At 33.1% G+C, this 22,292-nt stretch overlaps 2 protein-coding genes across 5 annotated transcripts; one reads left to right on the top strand and one right to left on the bottom strand.

The window, feature by feature from the left end:
* Positions 1-4,345: 4,345 nt before the first annotated feature.
* Positions 4,346-11,360, bottom strand: LOC108731280 (multidrug resistance-associated protein 7). The gene is made up of 17 exons (XM_018461536.1): positions 11,293-11,360; positions 10,653-10,791; positions 9,804-10,562; positions 9,383-9,640; positions 8,982-9,258; positions 8,691-8,914; positions 8,316-8,553; positions 7,971-8,239; positions 7,660-7,887; positions 7,372-7,583; positions 6,420-7,278; positions 6,119-6,345; positions 5,534-6,040; positions 5,261-5,452; positions 4,954-5,197; positions 4,734-4,873; positions 4,346-4,615 (listed from the first exon to the last, which is right to left on the bottom strand). Exons 2-17 carry the CDS (start codon positions 10,788-10,790, stop codon positions 4,498-4,500), a joined length of 4,890 nt encoding a protein of 1,629 aa, XP_018317038.1. The 5' UTR covers position 10,791; positions 11,293-11,360; the 3' UTR covers positions 4,346-4,497.
* A 411-nt stretch (positions 11,361-11,771) lies between these two features.
* Positions 11,772-20,045, top strand: LOC108731285 (Vacuolar protein sorting 35). Of its 4 annotated transcripts, XM_018461561.1 has the most exons (13): positions 11,772-12,692; positions 13,271-13,436; positions 16,106-16,304; positions 16,413-16,536; positions 16,605-16,800; positions 16,866-17,048; positions 17,132-17,215; positions 17,302-17,538; positions 17,750-17,898; positions 18,006-18,492; positions 18,853-19,272; positions 19,359-19,502; positions 19,572-20,038. In XM_018461561.1, the coding sequence occupies exons 1-13, from the start codon at positions 11,782-11,784 to the stop codon at positions 19,749-19,751; spliced, it is 3,480 nt and encodes a 1,159-aa protein (XP_018317063.1). In that variant the 5' UTR covers positions 11,772-11,781; the 3' UTR covers positions 19,752-20,038. The 4 variants fall into 4 exon arrangements, with proteins under 4 accessions (XP_018317063.1, XP_018317047.1, XP_018317041.1 ...); XM_018461545.1 differs by lacking the exons at positions 11,772-12,692; positions 13,271-13,436 and adding an exon at positions 14,917-15,027 and having other exon boundaries at positions 19,572-20,045; XM_018461539.1 differs by lacking the exons at positions 11,772-12,692; positions 13,271-13,436 and adding an exon at positions 14,917-15,027 and having other exon boundaries at positions 16,085-16,304; positions 19,572-20,045.
* The last annotated feature ends 2,247 nt before the right edge of the window (positions 20,046-22,292 follow it).

The following is a 22,292-nucleotide window of genomic DNA, read 5'->3' as shown; positions in this document are numbered from 1 at the left end:
CGTTTCAATCTTAACTAAAGTGAGTCCTGAGTTACGATGTAATAACTCGAAGATAAATAAATTATATAATTAACTATAGTGAGGATGTGTGTTTCCTAACATAATCAAAGGCAGATCGATCATTATGTTTACTTTATAAATGATTAAGATTTATTTATCAGATTTATGAACAAATTGTGAATTAGACAATCTATAATATTAATATTATAGGAATTATAATAAAAAATACAAAATATGTAATTTTAAAAAATACAAAATATATAGTTGGACATTTTAAGTAAATCTCAATAAACAGAGTTAAAACACTCTTAAATCTGACCATAGGATAAAATAATCAGGGGATGAAAATTACTGCCCTTATTTTTATCGTTACTTTTTATAATAACAATTTGATAATGACGTCGCAATTTTTTATGACTATTAATGATATAACTAACTAATCACTGAGGTTGCGCTAATAAGTTAGTTAGAAAAGTAAACAAGTCACTTTGAAAAATAAGTTATATTGTCACCATCATGCGTTATTTAATTGCTGAAAAAAGTAACTTGTAACGCGTCAACAAATTACTTTTTCCGTTACAAGTAACGAATAAAAGTAACTAGTTACGAATAAAAAAGTTATTTTTTTTAATAATAAGTGACTTTTTCAATCCGTTACAAAAGAAACGTTTGACTTTTCTAATTCTGGTGTTACTATATATATCGACCGTTATGAAAAATTTGCATCGCCATTACCAAATTGTTATTATAATAAAGTAAAGATAAAAAGTAATAATCATTTATTACAAGTAATGCGTACTTCGTCATTTTCTGAAAATAAATATTTTGGCGCGATTCCGTGCATAAATTTACACATGGTCGCGTTTCTCAGTTTTAATTAAGCAGCGGTTCGTTGCAACAACGTTCGTGTCACATAAATTGCGGTAATAAATGGTAATTATGTTCTGCATACTGCGGTCGCCCTATCGATTTGCGTTTGCCTATGATTTAATATCTGCGACCGTTTTACTATGAAATTGTACTCGAATCGGATAATAACGCCTGGTAGCTATCAAAGAAGTGAACACCTCTCTCTCTCTCTCTCCCCCTCTCTCTTTTCCTCCCCTCTTCTCTCTTTTCCTCCCCCCTCTCTCTTTCTCGCTCTTTGCGTTCTAGTGCAGATCTCTAGGGCTGCATGTTCGTTGAACCCTCGATAGGTGCACTTTTGGGGTAGTCCAATCCCCCATAGTATAGTGGTTACACTTCAGAGCTTCAAGTATCTGCCGAGAGGCATGTAAGGGCGAAAGACCTGCATCCATCCGCGTACGTGATACGACAAACCACTACCGCGTCCAAGATGAGATTTCAAATATTTCACGAAGCTATGATGTAATCTAATGAACTAGACTTTTGAGAACACGTTCGCTCAAATATTATATCTTGCTCACTTTACAAAGCTTGCTAAATAATTACGCTATTCTCTTTGTGTATAATAATTCTCAGCAAACAATCAAAATACATTGTGACGTTTCGTTATGCAAAGAATGTAAATTTTGTTTAGACAATACAGATATATTGATGATTTTATAATTAAATTATATTTAACACGAAAAAACAGGGGAATCTAGTCATGAAATATGTATTATATTAGAAACATGAGAAATTTAAATTCTTGCCCACAGAAACACCTCTCGAAAAATCCGCCGTTCGGAACCGGTATTAAAACTGTAGGTCCTATATGCTCGTAACAATTGAAAAATCAGCATGCGCATCACAAACATATGAAAGAAGTGCAACACAAACCAGTGACCTAACATAAGAAGAGAAAGAAGAGAAATTAAAAAAAACGACAAGGATAGGGAGAAATTCAATTTTACTATGTGAGTGCTATCGTTGCTGATACTTTTAATCATGAATTCATGAATATAGAAACGTTATGTTATAAAAGTATTCCTGCGTGAATGCTTTCATGTAACATATACCTTATAGTATAAAGAAGAAAATCTAATGGTTCTGTCATATCGTGTTATCTTTTTTTTTCTTTTTTACTTATCATCAGTCGTAAAGTTCCTTTGAGACACATGAGCTTTCACCGCAAAGTACAGCCAATTTTGATTGAAAAGAGAAGCTTATCATAGAGTTGGTATATTATAATATCTTCGCAACGGACGGCTTATAAAAGGCACCGATAAGCAAACTTCTTTTCACGACTGTTTTCATTTTAATTAAAATAGATACAGGGGTAGAAAGAATAAAAAAATAAAAAAAGCATTGACGTTTTTCAAACTGTTATAACACGATAGTTATGCGATTACTAACTATATCTACAAGAATTTACGAGCGAAAATTGTAAGAGCGAACATTTCTCTCATCATAGTTTTAAGTATAACAAATTTAACCGTTAAATTTATATTTAATATATAATTGTACTGATCTTTTTAAAAGTAATTGTATATTCACGATGAAAATGATCCAATAGAAGTTGAAACGTTTAATCGTGTTTTAATGATTATACACGATTTTTAATTTTATATTTATAATAGCAATAAACATCTCTCTTAATTCGTAGTTCTTCATTCATTTTAATTTTAATTTGAAAAATTTTGAAATTATATAATTTTGTCAATTGTTTAAAAAAATAAGCGTTTTTATACAAGAATGCTAAGCTATTAAGGTCCAGTTCCACAACTCACGATTAACTCTTAATTGAGGTTCAACTTGTTTCTCATCTCTTTCCAATTCTAGAATTGGAAAGAGATAATGAATAAGTTGAACCTCGATTAAAAGTTAACCGTGAGTTGTGGAACTGGGCCTTAATATTCTTAAATATTTTAAAAGGTCTTTCTTCATACAAATTCAAGACGAAAACTTCATATCATATTCGAAATGGCTTTGTTTCGTGATACGGGATGTTAAAGTTGAAACTTTAAAAAGCTTGATCAAGATAAGTAGTTTTCGAAATTTTTTAAGAAAAACAAAAATTTTTTTTCATCTTTGACACCTAAGCCGTTTTGGATACGTAGTGACGGTACGAAATTTTCGTCTTGAATTTGTGTAAGGAATCATCTCTTAAAATCTTTTAGAGTATTTAGTATTTACTCTGTATATACTTACCTACATATACATATGTATATCTATAAATTTTGTAAACAATAGAATAATTATTGAAATGTATCTCCAATATTAATAAGCTAAAATGACCAATTAAACTAAAATCAATTTAAATAGCTGTTAAATATGCAACGTAAAATATCATATATATTTTCCGCCTCGCATAATTTTAATTTTATCGATGAAAGTTGAAAATCTGAAAACATGATTCTCCCAATATCGAACTTCCAGAGTTCGTTCATTCTTTCGAAGAAATTATATCTATTGGGAATAGTTCTCAACCACGGCAGCAAGCAGAGTTTATTCGACGAGTTCCTTGCATCGCAGAAAGCCGTGGAAGGTCGACTGATCGTGTAAAATGGACGACGTCATTAGCGCCGTGAATCACGCTTGTTTTCCGACCTAAACGGCTCATACTTCTCCCGCGTCCTCATAATTCAGCCAGCACGTGAATGCGTGAGACGCCTCGCTTTCGTCGACATAGCGGGGTGTATATCCCGCTAAATGTCGGGCAATTAAAAAACTAGGAGCAAATTAGCCGGCGCTATAGCTCATTAGTTTTCGCTGCCTTGTAACGATGAAAGCACGGAAACGTTGAATGGTTGGATGCCGGATATCATTGGGATACATTCCGTTTCTCGAGCTCACGCAATACAGATGTACATACACATACATGCACAGACACAAACGTAACTCGCAAGATGTACACACGCGCACACACTACGAAGCTTTAATTAACTCCGCGAAACACTATTGTAAAACGTTTGCCTTTAACAGCGAGAATTTCTAATTACGATATAAATCGCGCCAGCCGCACGTTCCTCAGATAAACTTTCTCTCGGAACAGAACTCGTAGTAATATGCATTTGATGCAAACTGCAAAGCAATGTACGTAATTTAAATATCTTCACGCACGCACGCACGCACGCACGCACACAAATGATGTAGCAGCTACATGATAGTATCCTTGAGAAATCGATATTTTGAAATAAATCGGCGAAGATTATCCCCTCAATGTACCTATAAATTGTATAAGTTATAGGAGATTGATCAAAACGTTCGATTTTTTATTTATTCTGGATATTTATTTATATATAAAATATTGATGAGTAATCTTATTATTTTCATATAAATGTTAATTAAATCTCAGATTTGCTTGTAATTATACGTATATAATGTTTAAAATCATAATATTAATATACATTAAATATGTCATAAATAAAAATATTTGCTTTCGAAGACATTATTTTCTTAGATTATTCTTTTAAAAAATGTAATCCTGTGTGCCATATTCGTACAAAAATAATTCATCTCTCTGGGAATATTCTATCGTGTGCACAATATATAATCCCATATATAATACTAGATGCACTCATTATACACAATCAAATTGCCTCATACGCTTAATCATTCTTGATCTGAAAATTCCTGGTTGGCTAGTCGATAAAAGTAGGAGTCGGCATTCTGAATCAATAAATTTGGCTCATCGAATTCCAGAACTTCACCATCCCCCATCACTAAAACCCTGAGTGGAAAAGAGAAATAAATTAAACAAAAGCTAGCGATAATTAAACTTAAAAAATGATTTTCTGTATCTACAAATTATTAAGTAAGCAAACGCTTAAATATCAAAATTACGATACCTATCACAATGCATAATCGTTCTTATTCTATGAGCAATGGTAATAACTGTTGCACTTTGAAAGGAAGATTTTATCGTCGACTGAATAAATTTGTCCGTCTCCTGATCTACATTCGCGGTGGCTTCATCAATGCAGACAATCTACAGGCGATCAATAAATACCAAGATTGTTAATACGCGAATGTTTAGCTTTTTCAAATGATGTTATGGACAAAAAGTACCTTAGCGTTATGTAGCACAGCCCTGACTAAGCAGAATAATTGTCTCTGACCAGCACTGAGATTACTGCCACCTTCGTCCAAGATTGCACCTAATCCACCTAATCGATGAACTAAAGAATGCACTTTACACTTCTCGAGAGTTTTATATATATGCATGTCGGTGTACTGATCTAACGGATCCACGTTTTCTCGAATGGTACCCGAGAAGAGAAATGGATTTTGAGGTATAATAGCTAAACGGGATCTAGAATGATTTTTTAAATAATTATTAACAGCGGTAATTCTTTGTAAATTTGATGGATATTACCTTAACGCTTTCAATGATAACGTTTGAATATTTACGTTATCAATTAATATATTTCCAGAATTGATTTCTGTTAGTCTGAATAATGAAGCTAACAATGAACTCTTTCCAGCACCAGTTCGACCAACAACGCCTATTTTCTCCGCTGGTCGTGTAACAAATGTTACTTCCTTCAAAGATGGCACCAAATGATCTCTGCAAATATATTAAATAATGTTTTCCAAATATCATAAACATGTATTATATTACTCTGAATCAAAAGTTCAAAGCTATTACCTATACTTTAAAACAACTTCTTGAAACTCTACAACACCCTGACCAGGCCACGCGTAAGGTGGATTAGCACCCATTGTATTCTCAGTCGGCACGTTATCTAAATACTGTTTGATTCGTTCCACCGCAATCATTTCTCTTTCTGTCTCAGTAAAAGAGTTCACTACTCCAGATAACAATCCAGTTACAGACAACGCATACGTAATCGCTAAACCGATCAAACCAGGATCAGCTATATTATATTGATGTTGCAAAACTGCCATGACGCTGACTCCGGCCAAAAGAGCAACACCGATCAATTGTAACCTCAGTGCAAGCCACTGACCAGCAGCTATAGAGGCAAATTGCGTTTTCTGACTGGCTTCTAGTAATAATTCGTTTTCCTGTTTGAAGCGAGGTACAGTACGAAAAGCTCTAATACTTGTCAAGCCGTTCAAAGTTTCATTGAAATGGGCATATAAGGGAGACAACGTAATACTGGATAATCGTTTTACTTCTCTCGACGTTAACCTAGAAGATAAATTGGAAATAAAATTTTAATAAATACCAATTATTATATTTATTATTTGTACAAATTTACAATATTACCTGTAATGATTTTGTATCCAATGATAGATGGGTATAAGGGGTGCTAATATCAGGAAAATCCATGGTAGTCCGTAAGCTGTAACTATAATAGTAGCAACCAAACCAAATAGATGTGCCAACAAGATGTTAGTAATAAAAGGCAAAGTATCATCAATTGTATATGTATCAGAAGAGAACCTATTTATGATCCTTCCAACCGGTTGAATATCGAAAAATATTGTTCTTGCCTGAAACAATATTTTTATAATAAATTCTTAATCAAAGTAATAATTATTTTATATTTCTAAGTTCATATCCTCACCCGCATGACTATCTTTAAAAGTTGCTTGTGCATTGTTACAGCTGCATGTATTCCACCATACGCAAAGATGAAAGCTCTAATTAAAGTAAAAATAGAATTTAATGTAGCTAGCAAGCTATAAACTGTTAAGTAATATTTTGTATCATGGAAACTGTAATTATTGTAATAGAGTTGTAATTTTCCAAGTCTGGACGTGTCGGTTGAATTAGTTACTGTGGCATTAGCGTGCGTTACCCAGTATGATAGCCATAAATCCGTAATGTTTTTCGAGCTTTGCATCAAAATCATAGATAGAAATATTGAAATCGCCAAGTATCGTCCTATAGCTTTGACGTAACATGTATACACCGAGAAATGTACTGTCCCTTTTTCGGTGGCTTCTTTGTCAAGTAATGGATCTATCTCGCCTTTTTCCAATTGATTAAATTCATTTGGTTGTGCCTTTATAGAAGTTATACCCATGTCGGATTCGATGGAATCTGACAACAAAAGATAGTCTTCCAAATCGGGCAATACGTCACTCGGTTTTCCTTGATTAATAATTTTTCCTTTTGACATTTCGATAACTAAATCTGCATGAACCAAGTATTGAGTCTGATGCGTGCACAATATTCTGGTTTTATTTCGTAACAAACCCACAATTACATGCTGGAAAACATGTCTGGCAATTCTGACATCCAATGTCGCTAATATATCGTCTAGCAAATAAATATCTTTATCCGCATATACAGCGCGAGCCAGGGAAATTCTTGTCTTTTGGCCGCCGCTTAAAGTGTTCCCGGCTTCGCCAACAGCTGTGAAATCTTTGTTAGGCAGTAAATTCAAATCGGATGCGAGCGCGCAGGCATTTAAAATGTTCCTGTTGTAATTGTAAATAAAATATAAGTTATAATGTACGTGACGTAAACAAATTTATCGTCGGCATTAATTTTAAGCAACAATCAATACTTACTTGTATTTGTTATGATCATATGGTTTTCCAAATAGAATATTATCTCGGATTGTACCACGTTGTAGCCAAGGATTTTGTTTTACATATCCAAAACCTTTGTGATCATCATTAACCGCTATTATCCCACTGGTTTTTGTAATTTCAGCCAAAATACCATCTAAGAGTAAAGTTTTTCCACTTCCAATCTTGCCCATAATGCCAATCAATTGTCCCTATATAAAATATGTGAATATAAAAAAAAATATATATATATGTATATTTTGGAGTTTGAATAAAATGTATTCTTACCTTTTGTATAGATAAATTAATATTATATAAAGTGAAAATATCATCGTCTTCGAACGAAACGCTCTTTTTAATGTCGGTGCTTGAAGATGGAGTTGCAATCTTTGGACTTGTATTAGTATTAATATCGTTATTTCTTGAACGATTCACAGTAAATGTTACATTTTGCAGCAATAAATCAACGTCAGGAGTAATATCTGTATAATACAATGATGCATCCATATCTGATAGCTGAAATAATAAAGTAGGAACTAAGTATCTCAAAATGTAATAGTGCGTTATTTTATGCTATATTATAGTCTTAACATACATACGTCCAGCATTCTTTGAATTCTCTTAAGAGATACCCATGCCTCTGTAAGACCATTTAGAACCCATGGAAACGCATTTAAAGGTCCTATTAACATGTTCAATAATGCCATACTAGTAAAAACTGTTTTGGCATCTAACTCATTTCCGAGCAATACATACGTTGCAAACGTTAATATTGCGATAATGACAGGTGTAGTTGCCCAAAAATAAACACAAAGTGCATCCAAATATTTTCTACCTCGTAAATATTTCACTTCATTTTCTCTTATATCTACATAAAAAAAGAAATGTTTAGATGCAGACACCAAAAAAAAACCAAGAAATTATTTATGTAAAAGCATACTAACTGAAGATATTTCGTAAAAAGTGTTCCTCCCATACATTAACTTTAATTGTAGTTATCCCACGCAGTATCTCTCCCATCAACCTCACTCTTTGATCTTTATATTCCATGAGTTTAGTACTAATTTTACCAATTTTATTTGCTATTATTTTATTAATTGGTATAAGTATTATTGAAAATGCAACACCGGCTAAAAACGAAGCTCCGATTTGCTTATGCAGAAGATACAATGTCACGAATAACTGAAAATAAAAAACATATTTTTAGTTTCTTTTTAAAAAATGGCAATAAAAAAAGTTCACTCACAATATAGAACAATATATTCTTTTTTAATGCACTAAAAAAAGAAAACGGATCCAGATTACCGTCGTATAATTACCTGTAATGGTATACTCCAAAATGTATGAAAACTAGGACAGCTATTGACCAATCTGTCGCTATCGGTGCTCATAAAATTAATGATTTCACCAAAATTAAAATTGTGATTTAAATCGGTATTAGAAGAATACAATGTTTTTCGATAGATTAAAGTAATAATTGCAGAACGAAACTTCAAGCCCACAACAGACATCCAAAATGTAAAGTGAGTATTACAAAAGGCACCTAAAACATCATTATTGTAATTCACACGGTAAATATTTAAGAAATTTCAAAAAGTTTAATTTTGTACCAATTATAGCACTCAGTATTATAAGAGACGCATATAGATATCCGTGGGAGATTGGCTCATTCTTATCTTCAATGAAACCTATTAATTTATTTAATAATATTGGTCCCATAAAAGAGCTGCAATCTGCGACAAACTTCAGTATTCCAACTGCATAAAATTCCCAGCCAAAGCATTGGTGCAGCAGATAGAACAGTGTCACTTTCTTTGTAACTATTTTTATATTCGAATGAAGTGGTACTTCTAAGTTATTTTCGATTCTGTTATTGATAATTTTTGGCTGTAACATTTCACAAGATTATCAAGATTATTATGAAATGAAATTAATTTATAAAACACGATATGAAAATATTTCAAAAGTTATATAATAAATAAACTGCGAAATGTTATGCCTTCTTGTTTACCATGTTATGTAACCATTGGTCAATTTTATGACTGATTGTATTGGTACCGATCTGATCGGGTAAATCAAACAAATCATCAGAATGCCTTATTAGCCCCTTCACGCCTTTTTCCATTAACGGTGTTACCCAATGAAATAGAAGTTTAGAAATAATGGTTGTATCTTCCATAGCTATGCCAAGGTAGCTCGGATCTTGTTCCTCTGGAAATTGTACGTATGAAGAAGTGGGACTACTTAGTAGTGGAGTGCGTTCTCCTATCTACAAACACATTCAATCATTGGTCTGTGATATCTCTGCATGTTTACTAATGCAACAATTTTAGATATCATAGGCAATTAAATAAGTTTTGCAACTTGAGCATTTTCCGGATAATCAGAAATGCAGATTGACGAAAACACTAGATAATTATGTGATAACTTACTATAACATCTCGCTGCAATGATGCTCTTATCCGTTCCGGCCTAGGAGGACCAGGTATCAATGTTATAACATACAATATCAAAAGAATAACTGTGGTGATACTGAATCCCAATGATAAATTTGGCAATACATCATCTTTAGGCTTATTATTGATGTGGCTTCGTAATAATAGCACAGAAACAACAATCAAAAGACATATTAATGCTCGTATTAATACTGGTCCACGTGGATTAAGATTCCGTCCACGTTTCAAGCTTAAAATAAAACATAGATGTACAACCCATGCCAAACCTTCAGTTCCTGCTACAAGATAATCTACTGGTTTAGCAGAAGTAAATTTATTTGTAATATTCAACTCATAATTATTAGTATATAATATAGCAGGGGGTGTAGTAGTATCCTTAACATCGATTTCTGATGAAAAAATTGATTCCACAAATCTAAGAGTATGATTTAATCCATCACGTATCTTGCTTATGATATCTGTTTCATTCTCTAATGACGAATTTATGTTCTTGTGAATGGAAATGTTTAATACTTTTGGAACTGGCGTGCTGTAGTCTTGCACTTGATTAAGTTCCAAAGATATGGTAGTATTAGTTAGAATAATGTATGCCCTTATAATAGGCAATATCACAAGACATATTGTAATTAAGATCCTTAGGTTTATAACATGACAAACATGCTGTTGTCGAGATAAAGATGTTCTTTTTCCACAGTGGTATGCAGAAATTATAGCTAAGAGAGCTAATACTGGTATCTGGAAATTAAGAAATAAATTTCATAAATGATTGGTGTTAATTTGTTGCTTTTCATATATAATGTGAGATTAAATTCTATCATACTTTACCTGAAGACAAAGCTGTTGGAAACATATACTCAAGTCATCCGTTTCAGGATTCACTGGATTAATGTCTCCATGACATCCACATAACTCAGTCCAATTCCACTTCCATCTCTCTACATCATCCAACCTGTTATCTGCCATACTGTAATATTATAATTATAATACAACACATATAATAAAGAAAACTTTATCTTTAATAGGTTAACAAATATTGTTAAGCAACATAAATTATATCAAAGCGTATAAATGATATGTAAACATTTCATACTATTGTACCATGTAATACTACTGTATCGCTATCGCATATTTGTTAAAATACAAAGAAAAATTTCGCCAAAATATATTAAAAGATATATTGAAAATATATCAAACAGAGCAAAAATTATAGAAATAAAATATATAAATAATAAAATATATGTTATTTTGTTTAAAGAAATTTTTATGCTCTTCAATCCATTGAATAACGCAATATTTCATTAATTAATATATATTAATTTATAGTATATTAAACTCCTTATGTGCGAAACTGTAAAACGATACTATTGACTTGATTGATAATGAATTGTAGGAACAGATAAGAGATTGACTTAATTGCAACATGAGTAAACAATAAATTAGCATAACAGGTTCAGAAAACGTATACCTGTCGGTATCGAGGAATTTCTATAAATATTGAAGCATGTAACATCAATAAGCCCGTATTTATCGTTTCCTTCTCGCTTGTATTACATTTTGTCGCTGCGTTCTCACGATGACCACTCGCAGGTTATGTTTCCCTCGGTAATGACGCATAGCGCAGACAGATGACGAAGTCTCAAGGAATTTTTACGGAATATTTTAGATAAAACTAATCACACATACTGAGACTCGCATATTTATCTCGTTTATCACTGGTAACAATAATAATACGCAACAAACGTAATTCCGTAAGAGATAGATGCGAGAGGCGAAGAGAGATATAGTCTTCGTGTGCGCTCTAGGTTAGTCTTAATCGTACTAAGTACTAACTGCACAAACAATACAAAGCACCGAGATTCATCAGTGTACGCAAATCGCAATTAGTTCCATTTTTCACATTTGATGTAACTTTCTGTTGAACAAAATTGAAGAACCAACCACTCTGCAGAAAAACATGACTTTAGGGGCTAAAGGAGATCCTCTGCTGGATGAGAATAAGAATAGCAACAATGAACAAAGCATGGACTGTTCTATGTTAGATCTGGAAAAAAATGCCCTAAAGAAGGAGCTTTTGGAACATGTGGCTAACAGCAAAGCAACTTTCAAGAGCCAGCAAAAAGAAGAACCCGAGTTAACGTTTGAGGAAAAGCTTGCTATAGCTAGGAAGTTGTTAGAGAAGAGTCACTGTTTATTTCTGTCTAAATTTGGACAATATATGAAGATGGAACACTTGGAGTATTTCAACAAAAGTCAGGATTATGAGACAATCTATCATGTAAACAGGTTACAGAGATATTTTAATAACTCTACACGTCATATCGACATAAAAAACAGAAGATATGAAGCTCTGAAGACATTAATAGAAAAAGGAGACTACTTTAGCGAATGTGAAATGATGAAGAGAAATCCGCTATTGTATGAACACTTAGTAGGGCAGTACTTGACAGATGAGGAAAAGAAAGCTAGAGACACTATTGACACAAAGAGTGTAAATTATGTGGATATACTTATGGAAACCATCGAAAGAAATAAATTAGAAAATCGTTTAAAATCTCAACAAAAGGAAGAGGACGAAGTACAAGAGGAGAACGATTCAGATGAAGATGATGATAATGGTGATGATAATGATGATGATAATGATGATGATAATATCAGAAACAGCATTGCATCCAAGACAAATCTTGAGAAACAGAATTATCAGCACTGGGGTGAAGAATTAAATGAAGTAAAAAAAAAGGACCAGAAATTACAAAGCAATAAAATACATAAAATATCAAGCCAAGAAATAAAGTTACTTAGACAAGAATTTGTTACAAACATGTATCAGAGTTTCCTGGATGGTAAAGATACAGACTTTGATTATAGGTATATGTTGTGCTAATCAATAAATATAAAAGGTTATCTATAAAATAGTTATGGATGTTTCTCAAAATATTTTAATATAAAAACTTTATTAATTCATCATATTATATTAACATTGTTTTTATAATAAATTTTCTTAATTATAAATACAGAGTAACACACACACACACACACACACACGCACACGCACACGCACGCACGCACACACACACACACACACACACACACAAATATAAAGGATAAAGTTTAATGTTATGTTTTATAAAAGTATAATGTTTATAGATATAAAAGATTGCTTTGTGTGATTTGCAGAATTGGATATGTATATAAATTCGCACCGAAATATTTAAGCACTGCTTTGACTGAAAATAGGTTTCTTACTTAATTAGATTTATTGTTATCGATCTAATCTCGCATTATAATATTTATCTTGCATAGAATAATTTTTGAAATAAGTAAAATTGAAAATATTTGTCCCATTCGTTATTTTATAATTTTTAATAACTAAAAATGAATACAACATTTTTTAAATATTTAAATATAACAGTTGCATTAATATGTATTTTTATCATTTGTTTCAGTACTGTAGATGACAATGAAGCTTATGATAACGTTGATTTGAGAAATCAAGACGAAGAAGAAAAGTATTTTGACTCGGAAGCTCCTGAAACTGTTCTTCCATGTAATGAGTGCAATGATCAAAACGAATCTGAAGATGAATTGGATATATATATGAAATCGCTGAAGGTTAAATAATATTTTACACTTTACACAATTGCCCCGCTATTGTTGGCATTGATTCACAGAAAGGTTATTTATTCACTAGGAGCCGACTCCTACAAATCCACACTCTTTGGATAATCAGACGTAGCCCTGTGTACATTTGGTTACAATAAATATATTCGTACTTAACAAAAGTCTGATTATATATATATATATTTATTATAATACTGCTTTTTTTCCCTTTACTCCATTTTATATTTTGTATAGGGTGATCCAGTTGGAGGAGCCGGCATGCATATATGTACTGTTTATGAAAAACTGAATCGAAAAGTCCTCTACTATTTTGCAATTTTTGCAATTTTTTTTTAATTACCCAATAAGCAGAATAGTTGTGATACGGTAATATCCGTGAAAGCCTAAAAAGCGTTAATAAGCAGAACAGTTTATAAAAATTATCACATTTTGCATTTGTTTCTTGTTTTGATATTTTTAACCCAATATTTATTAAATTTTTTTTACTTTTATTTGCATTCAAATTTAAGTTCTTGCGTATATAAAAAAACGGAGAAATTGAAGGCATCTACCACAAACGCTTGTTTTTCAGCGAAACTCGTCTTAAAATAAATACATAAAGAATCACAATTAATAAAAATATAAACGTTTCGGCCTTAGATTAGGCCATCCTCAGTATATAACATTAAAAATATAAATATAAAATTCACAACATATATATATATATATATATATAAATCTAAGTTATTTCTTTTAACATGATTACATAAGTGTGCTCATTGAATTTATTTTATAAACTTTCTGTAGTTTGTCACATATTTTAGAATGTGTCCGGCGAATTTCATCTTGTATTCCAATTTATTTTCAATCGTTTATATGAGGTTGTGATTGAAATTTATTTATTTATTGTTCTTGTGTATATGTAAATGTGTAAAATAAGTAAAATGGCAACGATAAAAAAAAACAATCAATGAGCCGGTAGATGCGTTCGGGAAGACGCTATTAGCTTCTATCATTCTATCTTCGTTGTTTATTAGATGTAAAACAAGGATAGAATAACACAAGCGCTAATAGCGTCTCTCCGAACGCACCTAGTGTGATTATTCTATGGGTGCGTTCCGAGTTACGCATGAAGCGAATGATGTATCGTTATATCCTTATTTATTAATTGATAAACAACAAGGATAAATAATACATCATGAGCTTCATGCGTAAAGCCGGCGGCACACGATGCTTGTTTTCTTGCTGGATTGCTAGCTAGAATAAATTCTTGCCACCGTATTGGCTACGATGCTGACACTATCAGTATCGCGGCCAATACGATGGTAAGATTCTAATCTAGCTAGGAATCCAGCAGGAAAACAAGCATCGTGTGCGGCAGGCTTTACTACGTGTATTGTAAATGGGCCATAAGTGTTCAGACACTTCAGACAGACTTCAGAGTTCAGACCTCCATAGTCCATACTCCATTATCCGTAGTGCTCTTGTGCTCCAGTGCTCCATAGAACTCTGACGGAGTCGAGCATATCTGATGTCTTGTCAAACAGAGCCCCCGAGGCGTATGTTCGACGAATAATTGTATATTTCTTTTCACAAGAAAATGGTAAGAATCGTAGAATTTTGAGAAGCATGTTTCACAATTTTGCTTGCAAGGACAAGTAGTCTCCTTCAAATTCGATCCATGTGGTGCTAATCATCTCGCGAACAATAAGCCTAGCATTGATAGGTTATATTTGTCGGGAATATGTAAAGAATATTTCATCGAGACTTTCAATAATATAGACATGAATGCTTAATTTTTTTTACTTCTATACGAATCAATCAACGCTTATACATAAGTCATAGAGAAATATGTGTGTCTTATTATTATACTTTAATCTTACTGCGTAGCCTGTAACTCATTATGATTTGTAGTGTTTGTCCTGATTAAGACAATTGGTAAATGTTAAGAAAACCCCGGTTCACTCAAATTTTGATAAAAATATACTCAATCGATGCGTTTTCTTATGAAAATGAAGAATCTACAAGAAAAAAGTGTCGTTTTGCCCCGCGAACCGAGATATTTTAAGTTAAAGTTAACGATTATGCAGGTTAGGAAATCTGTTCTAAAATACAAATTCACTGCTTCAAAACAAATTATCTGAGTTCTAACCCATGTTGACAGCCGCCGCCCCACGAACCCAAGCGTTACTATCCACACACCCCATTGTCTACATGGTTTATAATTTCGCAGTGTAGCCCTGTGACAGATATTCTAACCTCAAGTCGTCAACTTTAACGCTTAATATCTCATTTCGCAGGGCAAAGCAACACTTTTTTTTGCCAGATTTGTTTATTTCGTGCAAAAACGCGTTGAATGAGTGTATTTTTTATCAAAATCTGAGTGGACCGGGGTCTTCTTAACATTTACCAAACAATTGTTTCTTAAGAAATCATCAAGTTTTAATGATTTAATAAACAGATTTCTGTGCTGGAATTAGTTGCAGACAAATATATGTATCATGTGGCATTATGTTTGAAGAGTCGTTTTTAGCTGTCAGTGCTTAATTTTATGAATAGATTGATTCTCTGTGTTTCGACAATATATTTTCATTGCATCCGTAGTGCATGCTTGAGTTGGATGGCTTACCTAGCATGGTACTACCTGGTGTTCCTGGTAGGTATCTTTGTTTTTTTCGCAGCCAATGACACCTGCTATAACAGGGATGGAAGAACAAGAGAAATTGCTAGAAGATGCAATTGGAGTGGTAAAAGTCCAAGCTTTTCAGATGAAACACTGTCTAGACAAATCAAAATTAATGGATGCGCTAAAACATGCCTCTACCATGTTGGGAGAACTCAGGACTTCTCTTCTAAGTCCAAAAAGCTACTATGAATTGTGTATCCTTAATAATTATTTTATAATAGAGCTTGAACTATGATATTCAGTATAAGTAGTTAATTTTGACATTTAATCGTATAAATATTCCTTATAACAATTATAATTAGATATGGCAATCACAGATGAATTACGGCACTTGGAACTTTATTTGTTGGATGAATTTCAAAAAGGAAGAAAAGTTACAGATCTCTATGAATTGGTACAATATGTTGGCAATATTGTACCTAGACTGTATGTATTTGCTTTGTGATTGCATTGTTTTCTTACTGAAAAAAATAATGTTCTGATTAATATTCTAGGTATTTACTTATCACTGTTGGCCTGGTCTATATCAAGACAACGCCTGGCTTGAAAAGAGATCTTCTGAGAGACCTTGTAGAAATGTGTAGAGGCGTGCAACATCCACTGCGTGGTCTATTCTTAAGGAATTATTTGTTACAATGCACAAGGAATATCTTGCCAGATGTTACCGAGGGTGATGATGAAGATGGAACTGTATGTATTTTGTAAACAAATTTTTTCCTCGTGCACACTGCTTACTTTTGCAATTTTATTTTTAGGTTCGTGACAGCATAGATTTCGTTCTGATGAATTTTGCAGAAATGAATAAATTGTGGGTACGTATGCAACATCAAGGTCATAGTAGGGATAGAGAAAGAAGAGAGAGGGAAAGATTTTTAGTCGGAACAAATCTTGTACGACTTAGTCAATTGGAATCTGTAACATTAGATAAATACAAAAAGGTACATTTTCCTCTCTTTATTTTTAACTATAATTTATTTATTTTTTAACTATGAAATATTTTTTATTATAAATTTATTTTCAGCTTGTATTGCCGGGAATCTTGGAGCAAGTCGTAAGTTGTAGAGATGCAATAGCACAGGAATATCTTATGGAGTGTATAATTCAAGTAAATCTTTATACGTGTTGTAAATATTTTATTTTAAAAATAACAATGATGCAAAAAGTTAATGTCTTTTACATATTTGTATCTAGGTCTTTCCTGATGAATTCCATTTACAAACGTTAAATGCATTTCTGAAGTCGTGTGCAGAATTACAAAATGGAGTAAATGTTAAAAACATAATTATATCGTTGATTGATCGACTTGCAGCCTTTAGTCAACGATCGGATGGTGTAGGAGGACCGGGAAGTCCAAATCAAGTACCAGGAATTCCACAAGATGTCAAACTGTTTGATGTATTTAGTGATCAAATTGCAACTATCATACAGGTATTGATTAAATGGAATAGATTTCATTGTTGATTATGTTAGAATGACTATTCAATGATTATTAGATATTGTACAATATTTGATATATCATGATTTGAAAACCAGAAGATTCCTTACTATTTAGTTTAAGTCTGAGAATAGTCACAAAACATTACATTATAATTTAATTAAAACATTCACATTATATATATTATGTAAAAAAATTTTGTAGACAAGACAAGATATGCCTCCTGAAGATATTGTGTCCCTCCAAGTGGCTCTTATAAACTTAGCACATAAATGCTATCCTGATCGTGTGGATTACGTAGATAAAGTTTTGTTTACAACAGTTCAAATATTTCAGAAACAAAATGTCGATAAGTGAGTGTAATTTGTTATGCATGTTAAATAGCATTTTGTATGATATAAATGTATGTATGCGTGTGTGCGTCTATCATATATTTATAATTTTTATTTTTCTTTTTTAGATTGGAGTACAATAGTGCTGTTTCAAGAGAACTAGTTAGATTAATGAAAATTCCCGTAGACAATTATAAAAATATATTAACAGTGCTTAAGCTTGAACACTATGCACCTCTTTTGGATTATTTCGATTATGAGGGCAGAAAATCACTAGCTATATATATAATAACGAATATTTTGGAGAATGAAACATTGATTCCAATGCAAGAGCAAGTAGACGCAGTGCTCTTCATGGTATCTTCCTTGGTCCAAGATCAATCAGATCAACCTAATATAGAAGAAGACCCTGAAGATTTTGCCGAAGAACAGGGATTGCTCGGAAGATTAATACATCATTTTAGATCGGAAACACCAGATCAGCAATATATGATACTAAGCGCTGCAAGGAAACATTTCAGTGCTGGCGGTAACAAAAGAATAAAATTCACTCTACCTCCCATTGTTTTCCAAAGTTATCAATTAGCATTTACATACAAAGCACTGAAAGATCAGGTTTGTAGTTTATATCTCTTAAAAGCATTCTACGATGCGTCGCAATCTCATCTCTAATAGTAATGCTTTGTGATAACCAATCAGAAACGTCAATAGTAATTATTGATGCTTCTGATTGGCTGTCGAGGAGCATTGCGATGAATTGTAGAATGCCCTTTATATATGTTTCTATCAACAAAGATTAATTTTGATCTCAGTTTAATTTATTCTTTATCTTTTTTTTTAATTCTAATCTGAGAATTAAAAAAAAAGATAAACAGTAATTTAAATCAAAATTAAAAATCTACATTAGTAAAAATGGACATTAGTGAAATAAGAATGTCGAAAAATGATATAAATTGATGTACCCTTTTTTTTTAGGATGACATGTGGCAAAAAAAATGTCAAAAAATTTTTCAGTTCTGCCACACAACTATCACAGCATTGATGAAGGCCGAATTAGCCGAACTACCCTTAAGACTATTTCTGCAAGGCGCAATAGCGATCGGTGAAATTCGTTTTGATAATTTTGAAATGGTTGCTTATGAGTTTATGAGCCAAGCGTTTTCGATATATGAAGATGAAATAAGTGACTCGAAGGCTCAGCTCGCAGCGATTACCTTGATCATTGCTACATTCGAGCAAATGAGTTGTTTTGGCGAAGAAAATGCAGAGCCTGTACGCAATCAGTGCGCTTTATATGCTAGCAAATTATTGAGAAAGCCTGATCAGTGTAGAGGAGTCGCTACTTGTTCACATATATTTTGGTCTGGAAAATCTTTGGCTACGGGCGGAAAAGAGGTACATACAAATGTAACTCTGATCTATTGAAATAAACATAGAAATAAAGTACATTATATGAGAAATATAATATAATTTTCACATAGATGCAAGAAGGCGGTAAAGTGTTGGACTGCTTAAAAAAAGGTATTAGGATAGCAAGTCAGTGTATGGACACATCTGTGCAAGTACAACTGTATGTGGAGCTGCTGAATCATTACATTTACTTCTACGAAAAAGGAAACACAGCTGTAAGATATCTACAAACATAGAATAATTTATTATAATTTTAACTTATTCTTAAATTAAATTTTTTTTAGGTAACTGTGCAAATATTGAATCAAGTGATTGCTAAAATTAGAGAGGAACTTCCCAATCTGGAAGCGAGCGAAGAAACCGATCAAATACAGAAACATTTAGCAAATACGTTAGAACATTTAAGAAATAGGATGGAATCGCCAGATTCCGATGGACTTTCTTACCAAGGTCTTGTCCTTTAACAATGCAGAATCGGCATTGTAATTTTGTACATAAAGTATTTCTATAATATAGACAATATATTATAGTTCGGTTGCACCAACAACAGTTAAGGGAATCTTAAAGACGATTAGTCGTAGTGTAAGTCTATGAACTATATTTCGCAAGATTGCACAGTTTTTATATGAAGCAAATGTTGTCACGATGTGACAGCTCTGTAGGGCCATATTGGACTAAGAAATGGTAAAGATCTCAATTTTGAAACTTTGTTGTTCTCGGCATAAGTTTCACAGGCACATATTAATGCATATACTTTAATCCTAGAAAAGAATTTTCGAATTTGAAGAGGAAAAAAATCATTGTTATACAAAAATTATATGATTTAGTTGGTAATACAGACGATTTTAGGATTCTTTTAATATTGATTCTGATTAATTTTCATTCTATATCTTTACAACAAACAGGAGTATTAATTAAAAACAAAAAATGAATAACTTAATTCGGGATCAGTTTATTGTAATTGTTGTTGCAACTCACAGATCAATAGTTATGAGATTATTTCTTAATTTAATAGATGTTTAAATTATATAAATTGCCTACATGAGATATTTCGTCAACGATGTCTCGAACGTACATATTTTAATTAATAGAATTGTATGTATATTTGTTTTAATAAAGATTTACTATATATATACATATATATATATACACATTACCAACAAAAATTAGAGAGAGCATTACCCAAGGTGTCCAACCGACTAAAATGTTGTTCAGGATCATGACCTGGATAATATTTGTCAAAATCATTGGAGGTTGTATCTCTTTTCATTTTTACGTAAAAATGAATTTTCGGGCAAAGGCTCCTTATATGTCAGTGACAGCCCTGCACATGTGCGCAGTCCACAGTGCACACTGTGCACGTCATCAGCGCTATTAGCAGAGAGAAACCTGCAGGCTATCAAGCCCATGGCACTTTAAAAAACGTAAGGCCGTAATGCGGGGTCTACAATAGAAGTCGTAGCGGTCGTAGAAAATTGACCAATCACAGTTAATGGCTGCGTTCAGCAGACTCAACAGTTTTGCAACCGTTTTATGATTGTCTGCTGAGATAGGACCATTCTTCTAGATCTAAAAGTATGATCCAATTAGCGCGAAGGAAACTTCCAACAGTTGCAAAACAAACGTTCTGCTGAACGCAGCCAATTATTCTTCTCATATTCGACTGTGATTGGTCAATTTTCTACGACTTAAGACCCTACGACTGCTACGACTTCTATTCTAGACCCCATATGAGACGTAAGCAGTAAGGAAATCGTAACATTGGATTCGCTACTGGCCTTACGGTCTCTACCGTGATTGGCCAATTTGCTTACTGATTACGTCTAAAGGCCATCACACGTACAAAAATTTTAGTCGTAATCGTAAGGTTGCAAGTAAATCGACCAATCACAATCAAAATTACGATCTCGCGTTTAAAAACGCTCGACTATGATTGGCCGATTTGCTTACGGCCTTATGATTCCCACTAAAATTTTTGTACGTGTGATGGCCTTTACCTCGGATCTACAATAGGGTTTTAAGCCTTAAGTCATAAGAAATGGATGAATCACAATCGATTATTCTCCTCGGATTCGATTGTAATTGGTCAGTTTCTTACGGCTTAAGTCTTAAAACATCTATTGTAGATCCGGACTTAAGAATTGATTCGTCGATTTAGGGTCATGACACACAAAAAAACTTAAGCAGTAAAATGTAAGCAGTAAGCGAATTGACCAATCACAGTAGAGTCCATAAGGCCGTAACATAAGCAGTAGCGAATCCAACATGTTGATTTCCTTACTGCTTACGTCTTAATGCCTTAAGTTTTTTGTGTGCCAGGGGCTGCGGCAGACAAAATTTCGATAACAGTAACCTTAAGACGTGAACTTAAGCCGATAAGCCAATCAGGATACTGCTTTAGATTTACGTAATCTGACGGAAATAGAAATAGCAGTAAACTTATCCATAAGGCGAGTTTCAATCGGTTGAAATTCGCCTTATTGCGAGGTTATGGCTAAGTTTACTGTTATTTCCATTTCCGTTAGATTACGTAGACTTAAAGCAATATCTTGATTGGCTCATCGGCTTAAGTTTACATCTTACGATCACTATTATGGAATTTTGTGTGCGGTAGCCCTTAGGGTCACTGTCACCAAGCTCAGTTAACTTAACTGGCCAGTTAGTCCATCGGAATTGACCAATCGCATTTGTCATTTTGTTTGAAGCAAACAAAATGGGTGCATTCAGTACCACGATCGCTCACTGAACGCTCAGTGAGCTCTTGTATCTGTTTGGTCTATATTTTCAGTTCTTACGGAATATACCAATAGGATGCAAGCGCTCACTGAGCGCTCAGTGAGCGACTGTATCTGATTGGCATATTCCATTAGAGCTAAAAATATGGACCAAACAGGTACAAGAGCTCATTGAGCGCTCAATGAGCGGTTGTGCTTCTGGATTGCTCTGACTGAATGCACTCAATGGCTGCGTTCAGCAGAGAAAGCAGCTTTGCAACTGTTGTAAAA

The sequence above is a fragment of the Mycetomoellerius zeteki genome, unplaced genomic scaffold (assembly GCF_001594055.1).
Source record: "Mycetomoellerius zeteki isolate Tzet28-1 unplaced genomic scaffold, Tzet1.0 scaffold100, whole genome shotgun sequence".
Lineage (NCBI taxonomy): Eukaryota > Metazoa > Arthropoda > Insecta > Hymenoptera > Formicidae > Mycetomoellerius > Mycetomoellerius zeteki.
The sequence above is the reverse complement of the archived record's forward strand: the minus strand, read 5'-3'. Positions and strand labels throughout refer to the sequence as shown.